The sequence below is a fragment of the Coregonus clupeaformis genome, unplaced genomic scaffold (assembly GCF_020615455.1).
Source record: "Coregonus clupeaformis isolate EN_2021a unplaced genomic scaffold, ASM2061545v1 scaf0545, whole genome shotgun sequence".
Taxonomy (NCBI): Eukaryota; Metazoa; Chordata; class Actinopteri; order Salmoniformes; family Salmonidae; genus Coregonus; species Coregonus clupeaformis.
The window spans coordinates 36,078-54,482 of NW_025534000.1; the positions used below are offsets into that span (position 1 = coordinate 36,078).

The following is an 18,405-nucleotide window of genomic DNA, read 5'->3' on the forward strand; positions in this document are numbered from 1 at the left end:
TGGCGTGTTGACACACTGGTGGTTTCTTTTGGCCGAGTATTGGTGCTAAACCGTGTTGTTGGAGTCCGGCATGCTAGTTGGCTGTGGCATCATATGACTAGGTGCCCTGGACGATTTTCTAGGAAGAATACTGTACCAAGTTAGCTAGCTGAATAAACTAAGTTAGTCTATTCCTAGAAAACATTGAACCGCTGTAGTTTACAACAATTATAGTTTCTGATGTGGAAGTTATATTTCGGTGTTTCAGTGAAACGCAGGTGAGGGAGGCCCCGCTCTCTCCTTTCCCAGATGTTTAGTTAATTTCATTCCGATCTCCTTTGCATTATTGTAGCCATTTTCTGTAGCCTGTCAACTATGCCTCTGTCTATCCCTGTTCTCTCCTCTCGGCACAGGCTATACAAACGCCTCACACCGCGTGGCTGCTGCCTCTCTAACCTGGTGGTCCCTGCACGCACCACCCACGTGGAGTTCCAGGTCTCAGGCAGCCTCGGGAACTGCCATTCTGCTGCCAACAAGGCAGAGTTAATCTCAGCCTATGCTACCCTCCAGTCCATCGACTTCTTGGCGCTGACGGAAACATGGATTACCACTGAAAAGACTGCTACTCCTACTGCTCTCTCCTCGTCTGACCATGTGTTCTCGCATACCCCGAGAGCATCTGGTCAGCGGGGTGGTGGCACAGGAATCCTCATCTCTCCCAAGTGGACATATCTCCTCATTTGAATTCCATGCTGTCACAGTCATTAGCCCATTCAAGCTTAACATCCTTGTCATTTATCGCCCTCCAGGTTCCCTTGGAGAGTTCATCAATGAGCTTGACTGTCACACACATTGACTGATGACTCGTGGAACCAAGGCGCAGCGTGATAAGCGTACATCTTTATTTAGTGCACAACACACGAACAAAACAACAAAACGAAACGATACGTGAAGTCCTGAGGTTACACACACAAAACCTTTACGGATCAAGATCCCACAAACTAACTGGTGTCAACAGGCTGCCTAAGTATGGGCCCCAATCAGAGACAACGAGCTACAGCTGCCTCTGATTGGGAACCACCCTGGCCAACATAGATCTAAACGATCTAGAACAAAAAACATAGAAAACTAAACATAGAAAAATCCACACCCTGGTTCAACATTTAAGAGTCCCCAGAGCCAGGGCGTGACATTGACACCTTGATTAGTTCCTTTCCTGAGGACGGCTCACCCCTCACAGTTCTGGGCGTCTGCTAAATGACGTAAATGTAAGTGTCCTTGAGCACTGCACGTTTTACGTTAATGTTACATTGTTGGTGATAATTGGACAATATTTTACTTGATTCTGGGTATATATTTATTTTACTACAACTTTAGGTAAAGTGCAGAAGTGCATTATTGGCAAAAAATATATAGATGATCTCCATTATGTGTACAGACCTGGTGGCACAGCAGGAACTTCAGGTAGATAGTAACCAAGATGTTGTGAGTTCAAATCCCAAGTGAGGTTTAGTCCCAAGTAATCAGTGTACAGCATCAAACTGTCCATTCACATTATCACCTTCATTTAGCTGTAAAAATACAGCATCATATTCATGGTATCACATGTTGAATTTTTGCCTCCCCATGTTGTCACATTTATTTCACATGAGATCGGGTTTTCACATGTACTCAAATGTTGTCACGTGTAGTTTCATGTTATCACATGTTGCTTCACATATTGTTACATGTTGCTTCACATTAAATCACATGAGATCACATGCAGTCACGTGTTCACATGTGAAATTCATGTGTTTTTTCCATAAAAACCACTATTGCTTTTGCCCAATCTGTTTTCTCGCATGCTCTCTAGACCAGGGTATCCCAAACTCAGTCCTGGGGCCCCCCTGGGTGCACATTTTGGTTTTTCCCCTAGCACTACAAAGCGGATTCGAATAATCAAAGCTTGATGATGAGTTTGTTTTTTTGAATCAGCTGTGTAGTGCTAGGGCAAAAACCAAAACGTGAACCCAGGGGGCCCCAGGACCGACTTTGGGAAACGCTGCTCTAGACAACAGTTCACTGACAAGTGACACTACAATATGATGAGATGGACAAGAGCAAGAACAGCTTTCTATGTTAATTACAGCTAACCACCGATTATAATGTCACTATGTGAGAAATAAATTATGTATTTACCTGATTTGTTTGATATTAATACTTAAACATTTATATACTTAACAAAGACTAAGACATTTCTATTCTACTAATGCTGTGTTTTTGTAAAGGGATGGTTTCCACTCTAGCTCCCTGCAGCTAATCTGGGCATATGGTCAAGAATGGGTTGTACTAGAGATAGTTTAGGAGTAGAACAATCCCTCATTGTCTCAAAATCCTCCTTGCATCTGGGAGACTAAGCCAGGTGGGAGTTAAAATAACACCAGGTGCAGATAGCCATAATATGAACCCAAACTGGCTTATGATGCCCCCCGATTTGTATGGGAGGGTGGAACCAGCCATGACTAAGCATTTTTCTGTCAGCTATATAAGACCCATGATTCCTCAGAATAATTGGGCTCTCAACGAATCATCTAAGGGTGGTTCGTCACCAGCTTCATTATTGCAATAATTAATTGATGTTATCAATACGTTTTGAATAAAGAAATATCCTGTTTGGTGATTGACCTTGTCTCTACTCATTATTGATTAGAATTTCCACGACAACTAGCATACAAATTAAGACAATGTAGAAACTGAGCAATACAAGTACCACATCCTGCTTGACCACCTGAAGGTGGACAGGGCGAAGCACCTAGCCCTGTCCTTGCTCTTTTTCCCCCTTTAGGTAGGCACTACAGGCTCTGGATCAGAGGTATGGGCAACCCCGGCAGCTGGCCATGAGGGAACTAAAAGCCATCAAGGACCTGCCATCCATCCGGCCAGGAGATGGTAATGCCCTTGATGACTTTGCGCTACGGTTCAGTCCATTGTTGGCCTCCTGCACACAACGGATGGAAGAGGTCAGGCTGAATTGCTCTGTGGGTCTCATGCTAGAAAAGCTGCCGACGGAACAATAAGAGTCTGTTTGAATAAGTGTGAAGATTTACAACAGCTCTGTTTGGTCCACCTCTATCAAAAGAAGTCCATACAAAACTGCACTGAAGGAAATGGAAACATTAAGGGGTATTTCAATTCTAACAAAACCCCCCACATCTCTGTCAAAGCCCCCACTTCCATGAAGTAAACATGCAGTGATGTTTTTATTGTTATTAGAAAGATAGTATTTTAAATTAAGCATCTATAAATCAATATCAGCCAGGAAATGATTCAGTTCCATGTTATTACATGAACTGTAGGCCTGAAAAAGTAGATTATTTCTTGCCATGGAAATACAGTGATTCAGATACAGAACATCGTTACACCTGAGAACTTGAAACAGCTCTTCTCAGCACAGAACTCAGTCAACAGGAAGAGGTTTTCAGTTTCTTGTCACATTCCCTCTCACACCTTAAAAGAGAGCTACACACCCTCAACCTAACCATAGATTTAACGACGCATCTAAACTACTCGTTAACTATTTGTAGCTCTTAACAATGTTTAGACATTGTCTCTAATTTCAGCGTTTATAAATTGTGTTAGAAATTACCAATATCTCATTCTCATCACAAAGTCAGAATTAGACTAGACTAATCTCTTGACAGACATTTAAAGCTGATCTAGTTTGAGAAATAGATTATGGCCAGCCAGCAAAAGATCAAGTCTTTCATACTGTAATTGATTTTGTTGTTAATGTAGATTTAAAGGAAGAGGTCATTTAAACAACTCAATGTCAATAGTGAGGTCTGTAATGAGATTGTTTATTAATACTGTACATCTCATGTGTTCAACAATCATCAGACAAGTGTTATGGTCGGATTACCTCAAAGAGGAACTGGTGAAAAATACAGATTTAGCTCATTAAAAATAAATTGCTTTCACATTCTAACACTCGCCCCGTTTATACCTGGTTCTAAAATGCGTCCTTTGTCCTGATCTTGTCCTCATTCTGATTGTATCCACATGTTTAGACAGGTGTAGATGATTAAAAGATGAATTGTGAACTGATTTTGATCAGATCTTATAAATGTAAACTGGCAACATCAGGACAAGATCAGGACAAGATCAGGACAGAATCAGGACCATTTTGACTATTTTCTACAATGTAGAATAATAGTGAAGACATCAAAACTATGAAATAACACATATGGAATCATGTAGTAACCAAAAAAGTGTTAAACAAATCCAAATAGATTTTATATAGCAGATTCTTCAAAGTAGCCACCCATTGCCTTGATGACAGCTTTGCACACTCTTGGCATTCTCTCAACCAGGTTCATGAGGTAGTCACCTTTTCACCATTTCAATTTACAGGTATGCCTTGTTAAAAGTTAATTTGTGGAATTTATTTCCTTCTTAAAGTGTTTGAGCCAATCAGTTGTGTTGTGACAAGGTAAGGGGGGTATACAAAAGATAAATAATAAATATAATATGCCATTTAGCAGACGCTTTTATCCAAAGCGACTTACAGTCATGCGTGCATACATTTTTTGTGTATGGGTGGTCCCGGGATCGAACCCACTACCTTGGCGTTACAAGCGCCCGTGCTCTACCAGCTGAGCTACAGAGGACCACAAAAGATAGCCCTATTTGGTAAAAGACCAAGTCCATCATTACTTTATGACATGAAGGTCAGTCGATATGGAAAATGTCAAGAACTTTGAACGTTTCTTCAAGTGCAGTCGCAAAAACCATCAAGAGCTATGATGAAACTTGCCCTCATGAGGACCACCACAGGAATGGAAGACCCAGAGTTATCTCTGCAGCAGAGGATAAGTTCATTAGTTATCAGCCTCAGAAATTGCATCCCAAATAAATGCTTCACAGAGTTCAAGTCACAGACACATCTCAACATCAACTGTACAGAGGGGACTTTGTGAATCTTTCATGGTCGAATTGCTGCAAAGAAACCACTACTAAAGGACACCAATAAGAAGAAGAGACCCGCTTGGGCTAAGAAACATGAGCAATGGACATTAGACCGGTGGACATTTGTCCTTTGGTCTGGAGTCCAAATTGGAGATTTTTGGTTCAAACCGCCGTGTCTTTGTGAGACGCGGTGTGGGTGAACGGAGGATCTCTGCATGTGTATTTCCCACCGTAAAGCATGGAGGAGGAGGTGTTATGGTGTGGGGGTGCTTTGCTGGTGACACTGTCTGTGATTTATTTAGAATTCAATGCACACTTAACCAGCATGGCTACCACAGCATTCTGCAGAGATAAGCCATCCCATCTGGTTTGGGCTTAGTGGGACTATGATTTGTTTTTCAATAGGACAATGACTCAACACACCTCCAGGCTGTGTGAGGGCTATTTGACCAAGAAGGAGAGTGATGGAGTGCTACATCAGATGACCTGGCCTCCACAATCCCCCGACCTAAACCCAATTGAGATGGTTTGGGATGAGTCGGACGGCAGAGTGAAGGAAAAGCAGTCAACAAGTGCTCAGCATATGTGGGAACTCCTTCAAGACTGTTGGAAAAGCATTCCAGATTAAGCTGGTTGACAGAATGCCAAGAGTGTGCAAAGCTGTTATCAAGGCAAAGGGTGGCTATTTAAAGAATCTCAAATCTCAAATATATTTTGATTTGTTTAACACTTTTTTGGTTACTACATGATTCCAAATGTGTTATTTCATAGTTTTCATGTCTTCACTATTATTATACAATGTAGAAAATAGTACAAATTCAGAAAAACCCTTGAATGAGTAGGTGTGTCCAAACATTTGACTGGCACTGTACATATATATTTATTTATGTATATATTTACTCTGACATTGCTCGTTCTAATATTTCTATATTTCTTAATTACATTATTTTACTTTTTAGATTTGCGTGTATTGTTTTGTATTGTTAGATATTACTGCACTGTTGGAGCTAGGAACATAAGTATTTCGCAACACCCACAATAACATCTGCTAAATATGTGTATGTGACCAATAACATTTGATTTTTATTTAATTTTTTAGCTTAGGGGTTATGTTTAGGGTTGCAATTTGGGATAGAATTAGGGTTAGGGGATAGGTTTAGGGTTAAGGGTTACGTTTAGGTTGTTAAGGTAAGGGCTAAGGTTAGGGTTAAGGTTTGGTTTAGGATTAGGGGTTTGGGAAAATTGGATTTTTTATGGAAATCAATTTTAGTTCCCCACAAAGATAGAAAAACAAGTGTGTGAGTTTGTGTGTGCGCTTTTCACAAGTATGTGGTAAGTTTTCACAACACTTAATAAAAAAAAACTAACAGATCATAAAAAAGGCAGTTGGTTCAAAACTCTAAGGACATTTTCACTAAGTACAACACACGCAATCATCCAGTCACTTTTTCACCAAACTTAAATCAGTGTTTCAGCTAGAAATACATGTTTCACATTGCAATACATATTCATATAAAGTAATTGCTTTTCACAATGCAATCCTCATATTACTTTTAATTCTTTAGAGTCCAAGAAGTTGGGGGGGTGCAAAGCTGTAATATATTGCATTCGGAAAGTATTCAGACCCCTTGACTTTTTCAAAATTGTTATACATTAAAGGTTTGTTCTAAAATTGATTAAATCTTTTTTCCTAATCAATCTACACAGAAAACCCCATAATCACAAAGCAAAAACAGGGTTTTAGACATTTTTGCAAAAAATTATAAATAAAACATTTACATAAGTATTCAGACCCTTTACCTAAGACTTTGTTGAAGCACCTTTGTCAGTGATTACAGCCTCATGTCTTCTAGGGTATGACGCTACAAGCTAGGCACACCTGTATTTGGCGCTGTCAGTTTGGATGGGGAGCGTCGCTGCACAGTTATTTTCAGGTCTCTCCAGAGATGTTTGATCGGGTTGCGCAGACGAGATCCTGAGTCCCATTATCGTGCCATTCATCCGCTGTCATCACCTCATGTTTCAGCATGATAATGCACGGCCCCATGTCGCAAGGATGTGTACAAATTTCCTGGAACCTAAAAATACTTGTCACCCACTGAGCATGTTTGGGATGCTATGGTCGACGTGTGTACAACAGCGTGTTCCAGTTCCCGCCAATATCCAGCAACTTCGCACAGCCATTGAAGAGGAGTGGGACAACATTCCACAGGCAACAATCAACAACCTGATCAACTCTATGCATAGGAGATGTTGCGCTGCATGAGGCAAATGGTGGTCACACCAGATACTGACTGGTTTTCTGATCCACGCCCCTGCCTTTAAAAAAAAGTTATCTGTGACCAACAGATGCGTATCTGTATTCCCAATCATGTGAAATTCATAGATTAGGGCCTAATGAGTTTATTTCAATTAAATTATTTCCTCATATGAACTGTAAGTTAGTAAAATCGTAGAAATTGTTGCATGTTGCGTACATTTTCTTTCCCAGTATACATATGAACATGCATATGTTAAAACACACATACAGTGGGGAAAAAAAGTATTTAGTCAGCCACCAATTGTGCAAGTTCTCCCACTTAAAAAGATGAGAGAGGCCTGTAATTTTCATCATAGGTACACGTCAACTATGACAGACAAATTGAGGAAAAAAATTCCAGAAAATCACATTGTAGGATTTTTAATGAATTTATTTGCAAATTATGGTGGAAAATAAGTATTTGGTCACCTACAAACAAGCAAGATTTCTGGCTCTCACAGACCTGTAACTTCTTCTTTAAGAGGCTCCTCTGTCCTCCACTCATTACCTGTATTAATGGCACCTGTTTGAACTTGTTATCAGTATAAAAGACACCTGCCCACAAGCTCAAACAGTCACACTCCAAACTCCACTATGGCCAAGACCAAAGAGCTGTCAAAGGACACCAGAAACAAAATTGTAGACCTGCACCAGGCTGGGAAGACTGAATCTGCAATAGGTAAGCAGCTTGGTTTGAAGAAATCAACTGTGGGAGCAATTATTAGGAAATGGAAGGCATACAAGACCACTGATAATCTCCCTCGATCTGGGGCTCCACGCAAGATCTCACCCCGTGGGGTCAAAATGATCACAAGAACGGTGAGCAAAAATCCCAGAACCACACGGGGGGACCTAGTGAATGACCTGCAGAGAGCTGGGACCAAAGTAACAAAGCCTACCATCAGTAACACACTACGCCGCCAGGGACTTAAATCCTGCAGTGCCAGACGTGTCCCCCTGCTTAAGCCAGTACATGTCCAGGCCCGTGCTAGAGTGCATTTGGATGATCCAGAAGAGGATTGGGAGAATGTCATATGGTCAGATGAAACCAAAATAGAACTTTTTTGGTAAAAACTCAACTCGTCGTGTTTGGAGGACAAAGAATGCTGAGTTGCATCCAAAGAACACCATACCTACTGTGAAGCATGGGGGTGGAAACATCATGCTTTGGGGCTGTTTTTCTGCAAAGGGACCAGGACGACTGATTCGTGTAAAGGAAAGAATTAATGGGGCCATGTATGGTGAGATTTTGAGTGAAAACCTCCTTCCATCAGCAAGGGCATTGAAGATGAAACGTGGCTGGGTCTTTCAGTATGACAATGATCCCAAACACACCGCCCGGGCAACCGAAGGAGTGGCTTCGTAAGAAGCATTTCAAGGTCCTGGAATGGCCTAGCCAGTCTCCAGATCTCAACCCCATAGAAAATCTTTGGAGGGGAGTTGAAAGTCCGTGTTGCCCAGCGACAGCCCCAAAACATCACTGCTCTAGAGGAGATCTGCATGGAGGAATGGGCCAAAATACCAGCAACAGTGTGTGAAAACCTTGTGAAGACTTACAGAAAACGTTTGACCTGTGTCATTGCCAACAAAGGGTATATAACAAAGTATTGAGAAACTTTTGTTATTGACCAAATACTTATTTTCCACCATAATTTGCAAATAAATTCATTAAAAATCATACAATGTGATTTTCTGGAATTTTTTTCCTCATTTTGTCTGTCATAGTTGACGTGTACCTATGATGAAAATTACAGGCCTCTCTCATCTTTTTAAGTGGGAGAACTTGCACAATTGGTGGCTGACTAAATACTTTTTTTCCCCACTGTACATGCAGACTCACACTCACATTGACTGAAACATAAACATGCATAGCGCACTCACACACGCACACACTCATGCATAGACACAAAGGCACACACAAACCCATGCATACACACAGGCACGCGCGCACACACACAAACACGCAGACACACAGCGTGTGAAATCATGAAGTTAGTCCCATTACTCTCCTTTGTGTAAAGTACCATTTTCCATCAAGTTAAAGTGCTTTTAGTATTGTTAACATACATCTCCAATACATTTTTCCTTTGAAGAAGAAAACAGAAAATAACAGATCAACCAACCCATAATGTATGATTTGGATGTTAACGCAGAGTACTAGCTATATTTCACTATATTTGAAGGTGACCACTCTGGAAACCTCTTTCTAAAAGCTACGGATCCGGATCACGTTCTGTCAGGGGCGGTGTGTTCATTAGGGCGATATGGGCGACGCACTGCCAAACGGGAAAAGGAAGGTTTTTTTTTCTAATCAATTATATCACAGCAACAGTAGTTATCAGTGTTCTAATCTAGACGTCTGATCTACCACTAAATGTCCAATCAGGCTAAAGTCGTGCTTCAAATGGCCCCGCCCCCTTTGGGGCGATTTCAGTCAGGTTGAAAATCGCCCAGAAGTCTCTCATAGCCTGTCATGTAAAATCTATTTTTTTCAAATATCAGAGCTTTCAATACAATCTCTATGGGTTTCTGAGGGCTTGCACTTACGCGCTTTCGTCATCGTAACATAACCATGAACGTAACTAAGAAAAGAGCGGGTAGCAGCGTCAATCAATTCACGTACTACTATCAAGATGGCTAGCCTTCAGTGCAACTCGATTGTCTCTTTGAAAGAAGTTCACATCAAAGACCATTCAAAACGAGCTACTGTAACTGGAGTGTATGCTACCGGTCATGAGGGAACATATTGTGGAGGAGGTGAAGTCGGCGAACTTCGTAGCTATCCAAGCTGACGCGACCACGGACGTTTCTACACAGATACAGCTGGTGCTTGTGCTGAGGTACATAGATAGCAACCACAAAGTGCAGGAGCGCTTTTTTGAGTTCCTTCCCATCTCGGAATCAACCTCAGTCTCAATCGCCAGTGTGCTTTTGGAGAGACTGAACGGTCTTTTTGCCATGGAGAGTGAACTAGTCCTCAGCATGCCTGATTTCAATGAGAAAGTCATTGACCGCTTTGCTGCATTGAAAGAGAGAAGAGAACAGTTTCAGTACAAGTAATGTAGCCTCTCTCTCTCTTTGTCCCCCCCTGTCTGTCTCTTTAACACACACACGCCCAAATCAGTTCACAGTTGATGTTGTTTAAAATAGTTATTTTTCATTTTTTTTAAAGTAAAAAAAATAATAATAATCTGTTCATGTTCATTTTTACAAATCTATACAATTGGCCAGAATATGGTTGTTCATTTTTACAAAGCCATACAGATAGCTGTGTTTACCTTTTCTATAAATTATTTTCAAATTCTGTTTTCAGGCAAAATGTCTATCACTGTTCATTTTCACAAATCTATACAAGAGGGCAGAATATGGAAGTCTATAAAAATTTCTTATTACCAATAACTTGCATCAATGTTTTCAGTAGCCTCTATCAAAAGCTCCTGCTTGCTTGTTGTGAATTATGCTCAGGTGCACATATTTCCAATTCAACCATGAGGCAAAAAATGTGGTAAAAGCTCTTGTTGATCCTGCAATCTGAACAAATACCAAGATGCTGTATTTTCAGCTGATATTTCATTTGTTTATGGAAATGCATATTGTTTATGCAGTGTTGAGGAATGTGAAAGAACACCCTTGATTATTTTTACTGTGATAACTTATTTTGCTTTTGTAAGCCAACACTTTTGAGATCAGTCAATAAATGCTTCTGGCATTGACTTATATGCTGCCCCTGTCTTCATGTTGTTGCTGGACATATCTTTTTTTAAATGTGTGTAGGTCACCTAAATCATCAGAAAAATTGCCCTCCCTGAGAATTTTTTCAGGAGCCGCCACTGCGTTCTGTTATTATAAGCACACATTTTTTCTACATAGCTGCTGCTCACACTCCACCTCCCTTCACGTTTCTCTCTTTACTCACCATCTACTGAACCATGATGATGTAGCCTAAGTCTCTGCCTCATTTGAACGAACATTCAAGGCCATTATGAAGGTTACAACCTTCTCTATTCTGTTTTAACGGCAATTGCAGTTGCACATGCAGGATGCAGTCCCTACACATTGCATTGGAGCAAAAACAATCTGCGTTTTGTGTGATGATGTAGGCTAATCTTTGTAGTTGCTGCCATATCGAAGCCACGAGCCAGAGTTGCTGAAAAAGAACAGTACTACTTTGACTGCCTGTCTGCATGTCCATTGTGTACAACTTGAAGTTTGTAGGAAACACCCATATATATAGTTAGACAAAGCATTATTGTATCTGTCCCATTATGAGAGCATGGGCAGGGCCATTGAGGTCATCTCCATTTTTAAATAGTCAATTTTCTTCTTCTACTACTTTTATGAGTTGGTAAACAAACTGAATGTGTTATTTGAACAGGTATAAACCAAGGTTGGTGATTTACTGCCACCTGCAGTTATGGAATGTTTGCTCATGAGTATAAATCATGGAATTGTGTGATCCTTCCTTAAGCCATAGAAGTCCTACCCAGTTGACTTCTTCAAAATGGTGAAAGCCCTCAATGGCATTGACCATGCTAAAATAGGCTTTTGGGCACTAGAGTTCTATATCTATCTCTATGGCTACACCAGACAAAGATGATCATCGCCAATCAAGGAGGGGAAGCGGCAGTGGAGCAGCTACGTAGGTAGTGGAGTGGGCAGCAGCTAAATAAATTCAAATCTGCACATACACAGAAATCTTTAGACACAGCAAATCGGGTTTCCAGCAAATCCAGAACTGCAGCCACTCCGATATTTGAGCTTTTCTCCACAGGACAAATGCTTTTGCTTTTAGCCATAATTGACTGTCATATCTCTGCAGTTCCTCCACATAACCTGCTGGATGTGACAGATACCTTTTATAGTTATATTTGAAATATGATTTCCCGTCGTATTAAATAATTAGACATACAGTATGTTTATAAAAAACAAACATTATTACATACTCGGTTGGTTTTTGCTTGCTTACTTGATTTATTGATTGAATGATTGGTTTATGTATTTACTAATTGATTGGTCGATTTGATTGATTGATTAGATGGGCTTCCCATTTTCAATTCAGCTGTTTTGTATATAACATTTATTTTAAAGCATGTACAGTAAAAATATTCATCTGCATGTTTTCATTTTCATTAACAGAAAATAAGACAGTATGCACAACAATCTATCGTTGAAGAGGAAATCTGCAGTTCAAATAATAACAACGCGGGCACCCTGCCACCAATTTTCTTTACAATTTATAATGTTTACAAACAATGGAGTTAAACAAGCATATGTTGTTTTCTGCATGAATCAATAGTTATATACCATTCATTGAAAAGTATGTAGAAATTGCAGATTGCCACTTTAAATATGGATGAAATTAGACATAAACTAAATAAACAATCAATTGTCATAATTTCCCCTGTGTTTGCGGTTCGTTACCTGAGTCTATGGGTTAAGTCTTAATCAAGGTAACATCAGGGGATCTCTGAGAAGGATGGAGGGGTAATCTCCTATTGTGCAATACACAGTGTCTGGTTTATTTTGATTATTTCCTTTGCCCACTGGGTGGTGCTGTGCTGCAGCTGGTTTCTATACGGTGCTGTAGAAGACTGATGTAGTCTCTACCTCAGAAGGGCTCTGTGGTTCCGTCCTCTCTTCTGGTGAAGTGTACTCTTTGTCTCCTGGATGGACTTCTTCTCCTCCTGCTACTGCTGGTACTGCTGCTCCTGGTCTCCCTGCAGTGTCGTGGATTGATGTCACCTCAGATCCAGGGGTGTTCTGTGGTTCTGGTCTTCCTGATAAAGTACTCACTGGGATGTCAACTTCTGGAACAACGGCCTGTTAGGAGATGATTAATCATAACGTGCAAATGATCATTAATTAAAATGTTTTTTTTTAAATTCTCTAGAGTCTAAGACGTTGGGGGGTGGGGGAATTGCTTTAAGATGGTCATACCATGGATCATTTAGCTATTTGATTTGGAATTTTAGGACCCCTTTAGGTATCAAAAACAATTATTTGTAAATGTTTTGATAAAATATTGAATGTGGCCCTTAGTCACAAATCCCATAGAAACACATTGAATAACACATTCATAAATGGCAAAAAAGTAGGTTAAAAATAAATCATAAGGTTTTGAAGTGTCTGTCCTATATCTAGGAGATTCAAGAAATATTTGTGCTTTTTTTGACACATATTTAACTCCTTTTTTGGGGTCGACCTCCATACTTCCATTCATTTTTAAACCAGTAACGGTTACCTTCAAACGGGTCGTAGAGCAAAACGGAGAACACCATCGTGTTGTAAAAATCGCCCCTTTCCACATTGGGGTCACATTAGATCAGACTCTACAGATGTTTTCATGAGACGACCGATTTCAGGGATGTCTCATGGTCTGACAAACACCGCTGTAGCATTGGCTGCATCTCAATCCACTTAATCCGCCTATGGCGGCTTCCGCATCTGTGGTGATTGAGATGCAGCCCATGTAAAAACAGATATCTCTAGCTTAAACTGACAGATTTTGATGTGGATTTTATGTTACTTATATTTACGCACCCTTGTTTAAACATAGATTAATGATACCTTCAGGGTACCTTCAGTAGCTGTTTTTCTTTAGGGGATCGCCGTCTTCTGGTTGATGTGATGCATCCTACACCAACTAAGAATAATCCACCAGTAACAATGCCCACAATGGTGCCAACTGGTGATGCTGCAGCGATCCCCTTCTTCTCACCAATACCTGAGATGTCGCACACACACACACACACACACACATTTACATGACACACACACAAACACACACACACAGGCACAAAAGCAGCATTATCCACATTTTTGCTGGAGAAGAATATAACTGCAATGATGTTAAAAGTTTGTTGATTTTTTAAATAATGATAGAGGTATGCACAGAAAGTGGAAGTTAGTAAGTTAGACTTACATATTTCCTCCATGCGTTGTGATTTGGTCTCTGCACTGACGTGATTGTTGACGATACACTGGATGAATCCATTACCACTGGAGACGGTGATGTTGACCTCAGAGAATGACAGAGAATCCTGGTACAGTGTGCACTGACCTCCATTACAGACAGAAAACATCCAGCCTGAACAATTCACTGTGATGTTACAAAGTCCTGTACTTGAGTTGGAGTATGTCACCTGCATGGCTGGAATGGGAACAGCTTCTACAACAACCAATAAAGTTCAGAAAGATACATTTTACATGTATGACTGGTGAAGACATTTTAAAGGAGATTAGCTTTTTCAAGCAAAGCAGAAATACATAGCAGACTACCAAAACACTAAAAAATCACAAAACTCACCCAACACCTTAAGTCTGTATGAAGACGTTGAATCTGTCCAATCTATTTTCTGTGCATTTGCAATGTAAATTCAACTGTCTGTGTCCGTCAGATTCTTATGCACAGTGTTTGGTTCACTGGGTTATAATCTACCTTCTCCTTGTATTTAGGAGAGATCTCTTTATCATCAACTATTATATAATTTTGGAACTTCCATTGAATTTGTTTGAGTTGATCAGGTAGTTCTGCAACAGCCAGACACACCGAACCTCCGTTCAAGCCATACTGGTCTATTGGAGGGTCTTCAGCCCAGGTCCCTAAAGAGAGAGGAAGAGGTTCACCGGGCGCAGAGTTTGCTGCTCTTTATTCAGATAGGGATAATCTTAATAAGTGTTTAATCTAAAAATACATGTTTTTACTGAATTACAGTTAATTTAAGGAAATTAGTAAATTGAAATACATTTTATTACAGACAGAAATACTCCTCAGCACAGGATGTGGAGGTCTTGGGCTGCGGTTGTGAGGCCAGTTGGACGTACTACCAAATTCTCTAAAATTACGTTGGAGGCGGCTTATGGTAGAGAAATTAACATTAAATTATCTGGCAATAGCTCTGGTGATCATTCCTGCAGTCAGCATGCCAATTGCACTCTCCCTCAAAACTTAAGTCATCTGTGGCATTGTGTTTTGTGACAAAACTGCACATTTTAGAGTGGCCTTTTACTGTCCACAGCACAAGGTGCACCTGTGTAATGATCATGTTCTTTAATCAGCTTCTTGATATGCCACACCTGTCAGGTGGATGGATTATCTTGGCAAAGGACAAATGCTCAATAACAGGGATGTAAACAATTCTGTCCACAAAATTTGAAAGAAATAAGCTTTTTGTGCGTATGGAGAATTTCTGGGATGTTTAATTTCAGCTCATGAAACATGGGACCAACACTTAGCATGTTGCTTTTATATTTTTGTTCAGTATAATAGCTTTCCACAATACAATTCTCACATTACTTTTAAGATGATAAAAACACACACACACATAAATATATATATATATATATACACACACACTGTATATATTTCTTAATCCGACTGCTCTTAATTGATAATCACTTAACCATTTGGTAAACCTATAGATTTTAAACTGCTTTGTTTACAACAGATTTTGTGAACTAGAGGGAAGTTGAATTGTGAATAATTATGAGTGAGAAAGTTACAGATGTAAAAATATCATACCCCCAAGACATTTTGGAGGGCGTATGCTATTTGTGCGTCTGTAACTTCTCACTCATCATTATTCACGATTCATTCAGGATTATCCGTAATCATTGAAGGACCCCATATTAATGTAGAAGTGTTTAGAAACATCTTCTATTCTTATTTACAATAAAAGTGCCCCAAAATGACACAATACAATATTTACCATTCATTTCTATAGGGCACAAAATTATCTGAAACACAACCAAAACAAACAGCAAATGCATCCAACAAATGTGTAGAGTTTCAAGCTTTGATGTAGTCATTGTGTGCTATGAATATGGGACCACATCCATGTTTACTACTTTAATAAACATAAGTGAATTCGTCCCAACATTTTTGGTCTCCTAAAATGGGGGGACTATGTACAAAAAGTGCTGTCATTTCTAAATGGTTCACCCAATATGGATGAAAATACAGTGAAATGAAAGCTAACAGTCTGCAAATTAACCTCATGGTCATTGTTTGATTTCTAATCCAAACTTCTGGAGTATAAAGCCAAATGAAGAAAAAGTATTCACTGTCCCAATTATTACAGAGGGACCACTTTTGGCTCGTGGTGCTACTTTCATAACTACTGGTTTAAAATTATACAAAAGTACAGGATAATCCCTTTAAGGCTGTTTATGACTCACTGGGGGAGTGTGTTGTGACACACTTTGTTGAAGTAAAGTGTCGAATGAAATCATAATGCCAGATGAGGTTGACAGTACTTTTTCACAGATCTGTGCTCTACTGTCTTATTGCTCTCTTTTATGTATTGCTATCCAACATCTTAAAGCTAGTTCAAGTATGCCTATACTTTGGTGCATCAGTGTTAGAATATGAACACTTTTTGTTTCACCAGCTCCAACCATAACACTCATCTGATGATTGTCGAGCACGAGATGTATTACTAAACAATCTCATGACAGACCTCACTATTGACATTGAGTTGCTTAAATTAGCTCTTCCTTTATATCAACATGAACAAACTCAATGAGAGTATGAAAGACTATCTTTAAAGGTGTAAGACTAATCTCACGAGCAATAATCTAATTCTCGAAATAACTAGCTCGGCTTTAAAATGTCTGTCAAGAGATTAGTCTAGTGTAATTCTGACTTTGTGATGAGATGGCCATTATAGAGGCATATTTTCTAAATCCATACCGCTGAAGAGACGCTTTATAGCACAATTGAAATGTAATTTCCGATTGGGCTGACATATGAGAATGCAGTCTCCATGAACACGGAGCATTGCCTTTAAATTGGAATCACGCTATAGCACAGATCTTCAGCAATTCGGATTGAATCTATCCCAAGGTCTAAAGAGTTGTCTAAACAGTTAACAAATAGTTAACAGCAGCATATCTGTCTGAAGGGTGTTTTTACCAGCAGTTGACAACAAAACCACCGTCAGAATGACACTACTGACAAGAAACTGTTAACCACACTGAACACTTCCTGTTGACAAAAAAAAAAAAAAAACATTAGGGGCTTTAGAAAGACACTCATGGGGGTGTCCACTGAACGCTGACTAGCAACAACACCTGGAACCTAAAAGACACAAACCATGAACAGCCACAACATTTCCCCAAGAAGAGGCAAACAAAATAAAACCCACACCAAACTTAAAGACAGGAGCAAACCAAAATGTTGGTGCAAAGCAAAAACAAAGAAGATCAGACAAAGGACTGTTTTTCTAGAACTCAAATAGGGCACATCAACTAAAAGGTGTTAACCCTCCACATCGCTCCAGACAACTGGAGCACTGGGCCAGCCACTCTTAAATATCAGCTGGGCCAGCACAGGTGAAACACCTTCCCACTAACAAGATGACAAACCAGGGCAGGTGTAACACATACTGACTAACGAGTTGACACCAATCGGTGTGCCCCACATGCTATCGTCCAACCTCAAAATATACAGTGGGGGAAAAAAGTATTTAGTCAGCCACCAATTGTGCAAGTTCTCCCACTTAAAAAGATGAGAGAGGCCTGTAATTTTCATCATAGGTACACGTCAACTATGACAGACAAAATGAGAAGAAAAAAATCCAAAAAATCACATTGTAGGATTTTTTATGAATTTATTTGCAAATTATGGTGGAAAATAAGTCTTTGGTCAATAACAAAGGTTTCTCAATACTTTGTTATATACCCTTTGCTGGCAATGACACAGGTCAAACGTTTTCTGTAAGTCTTCACAAGGTTTTCACACACTGTTGCTGGTATTTTGGCCCATTCCTCCATGCAGATCTCCTCTAGGGCAGTGATGTTTTGGGGCTGTCGCTGGGCACGGACTTTCAACTCCCTCCAAAGATTTTCTATGGGGTTGAGATCTGGAGACTGGCTAGGCCACTCCAGGACCTTGAAATGCTTCTTACGAAGCCACTCCTTCGTTGCCCGGGCGGTGGAAGGAGGTTTTCACTCAAAATCTCACGATACGTGGCCCCATTAATTCTTTCCTTTACACGGATCAGTCGTCCTGGTCTCTCAGCAGAAAAACAGCCCCAAAGCATGATGTTTCCACCCCCATGTTTCAGTGTAGGTATGGTGTTCTTTGGATGCAACTCAGTATTCTTTGTCCTCCAAACACGACGAGTTGAGTTTTTACCAAAAAGTTATATTTTGGTTTCATCTGACCATATGACATTCTCCCA

The 18,405-nt window shown here is 40.0% G+C and overlaps 1 protein-coding gene across 1 annotated transcript; it reads right to left on the reverse strand.

The window, feature by feature from the left end:
• Window positions 1-12,563: 12,563 nt before the first annotated feature.
• Window positions 12,564-14,591, reverse strand: LOC123485045. The gene is made up of 4 exons (XM_045215896.1): window positions 14,529-14,591; window positions 14,145-14,390; window positions 13,801-13,946; window positions 12,564-13,042 (listed from the first exon to the last, which is right to left on the reverse strand). The coding sequence occupies exons 2-4, from the start codon at window positions 14,368-14,370 to the stop codon at window positions 12,794-12,796; spliced, it is 621 nt and encodes a 206-aa protein (XP_045071831.1). The 5' UTR covers window positions 14,371-14,390; window positions 14,529-14,591; the 3' UTR covers window positions 12,564-12,793.
• Window positions 14,592-18,405: the final 3,814 nt, after the last annotated feature.

Bases quoted from the DNA above. Each gene is read 5' to 3' on its own strand.
- LOC123485045 (XM_045215896.1), bottom strand. From the start codon at position 14,370: ATGCAGGTGACATACTCCAACTCAAGTACAGGACTTTGTAACATCACA. The intron at 13,947-14,144 runs GTAAGTCTAACT...GCGACATCTCAG, and splicing joins ACAACGCATGGAGGAAATAT to GTATTGGTGAGAAGAAGGGG. The intron at 13,043-13,800 runs GTACCCTGAAGG...ATCTCCTAACAG, and splicing joins AAGAAAAACAGCTACTGAAG to GCCGTTGTTCCAGAAGTTGA.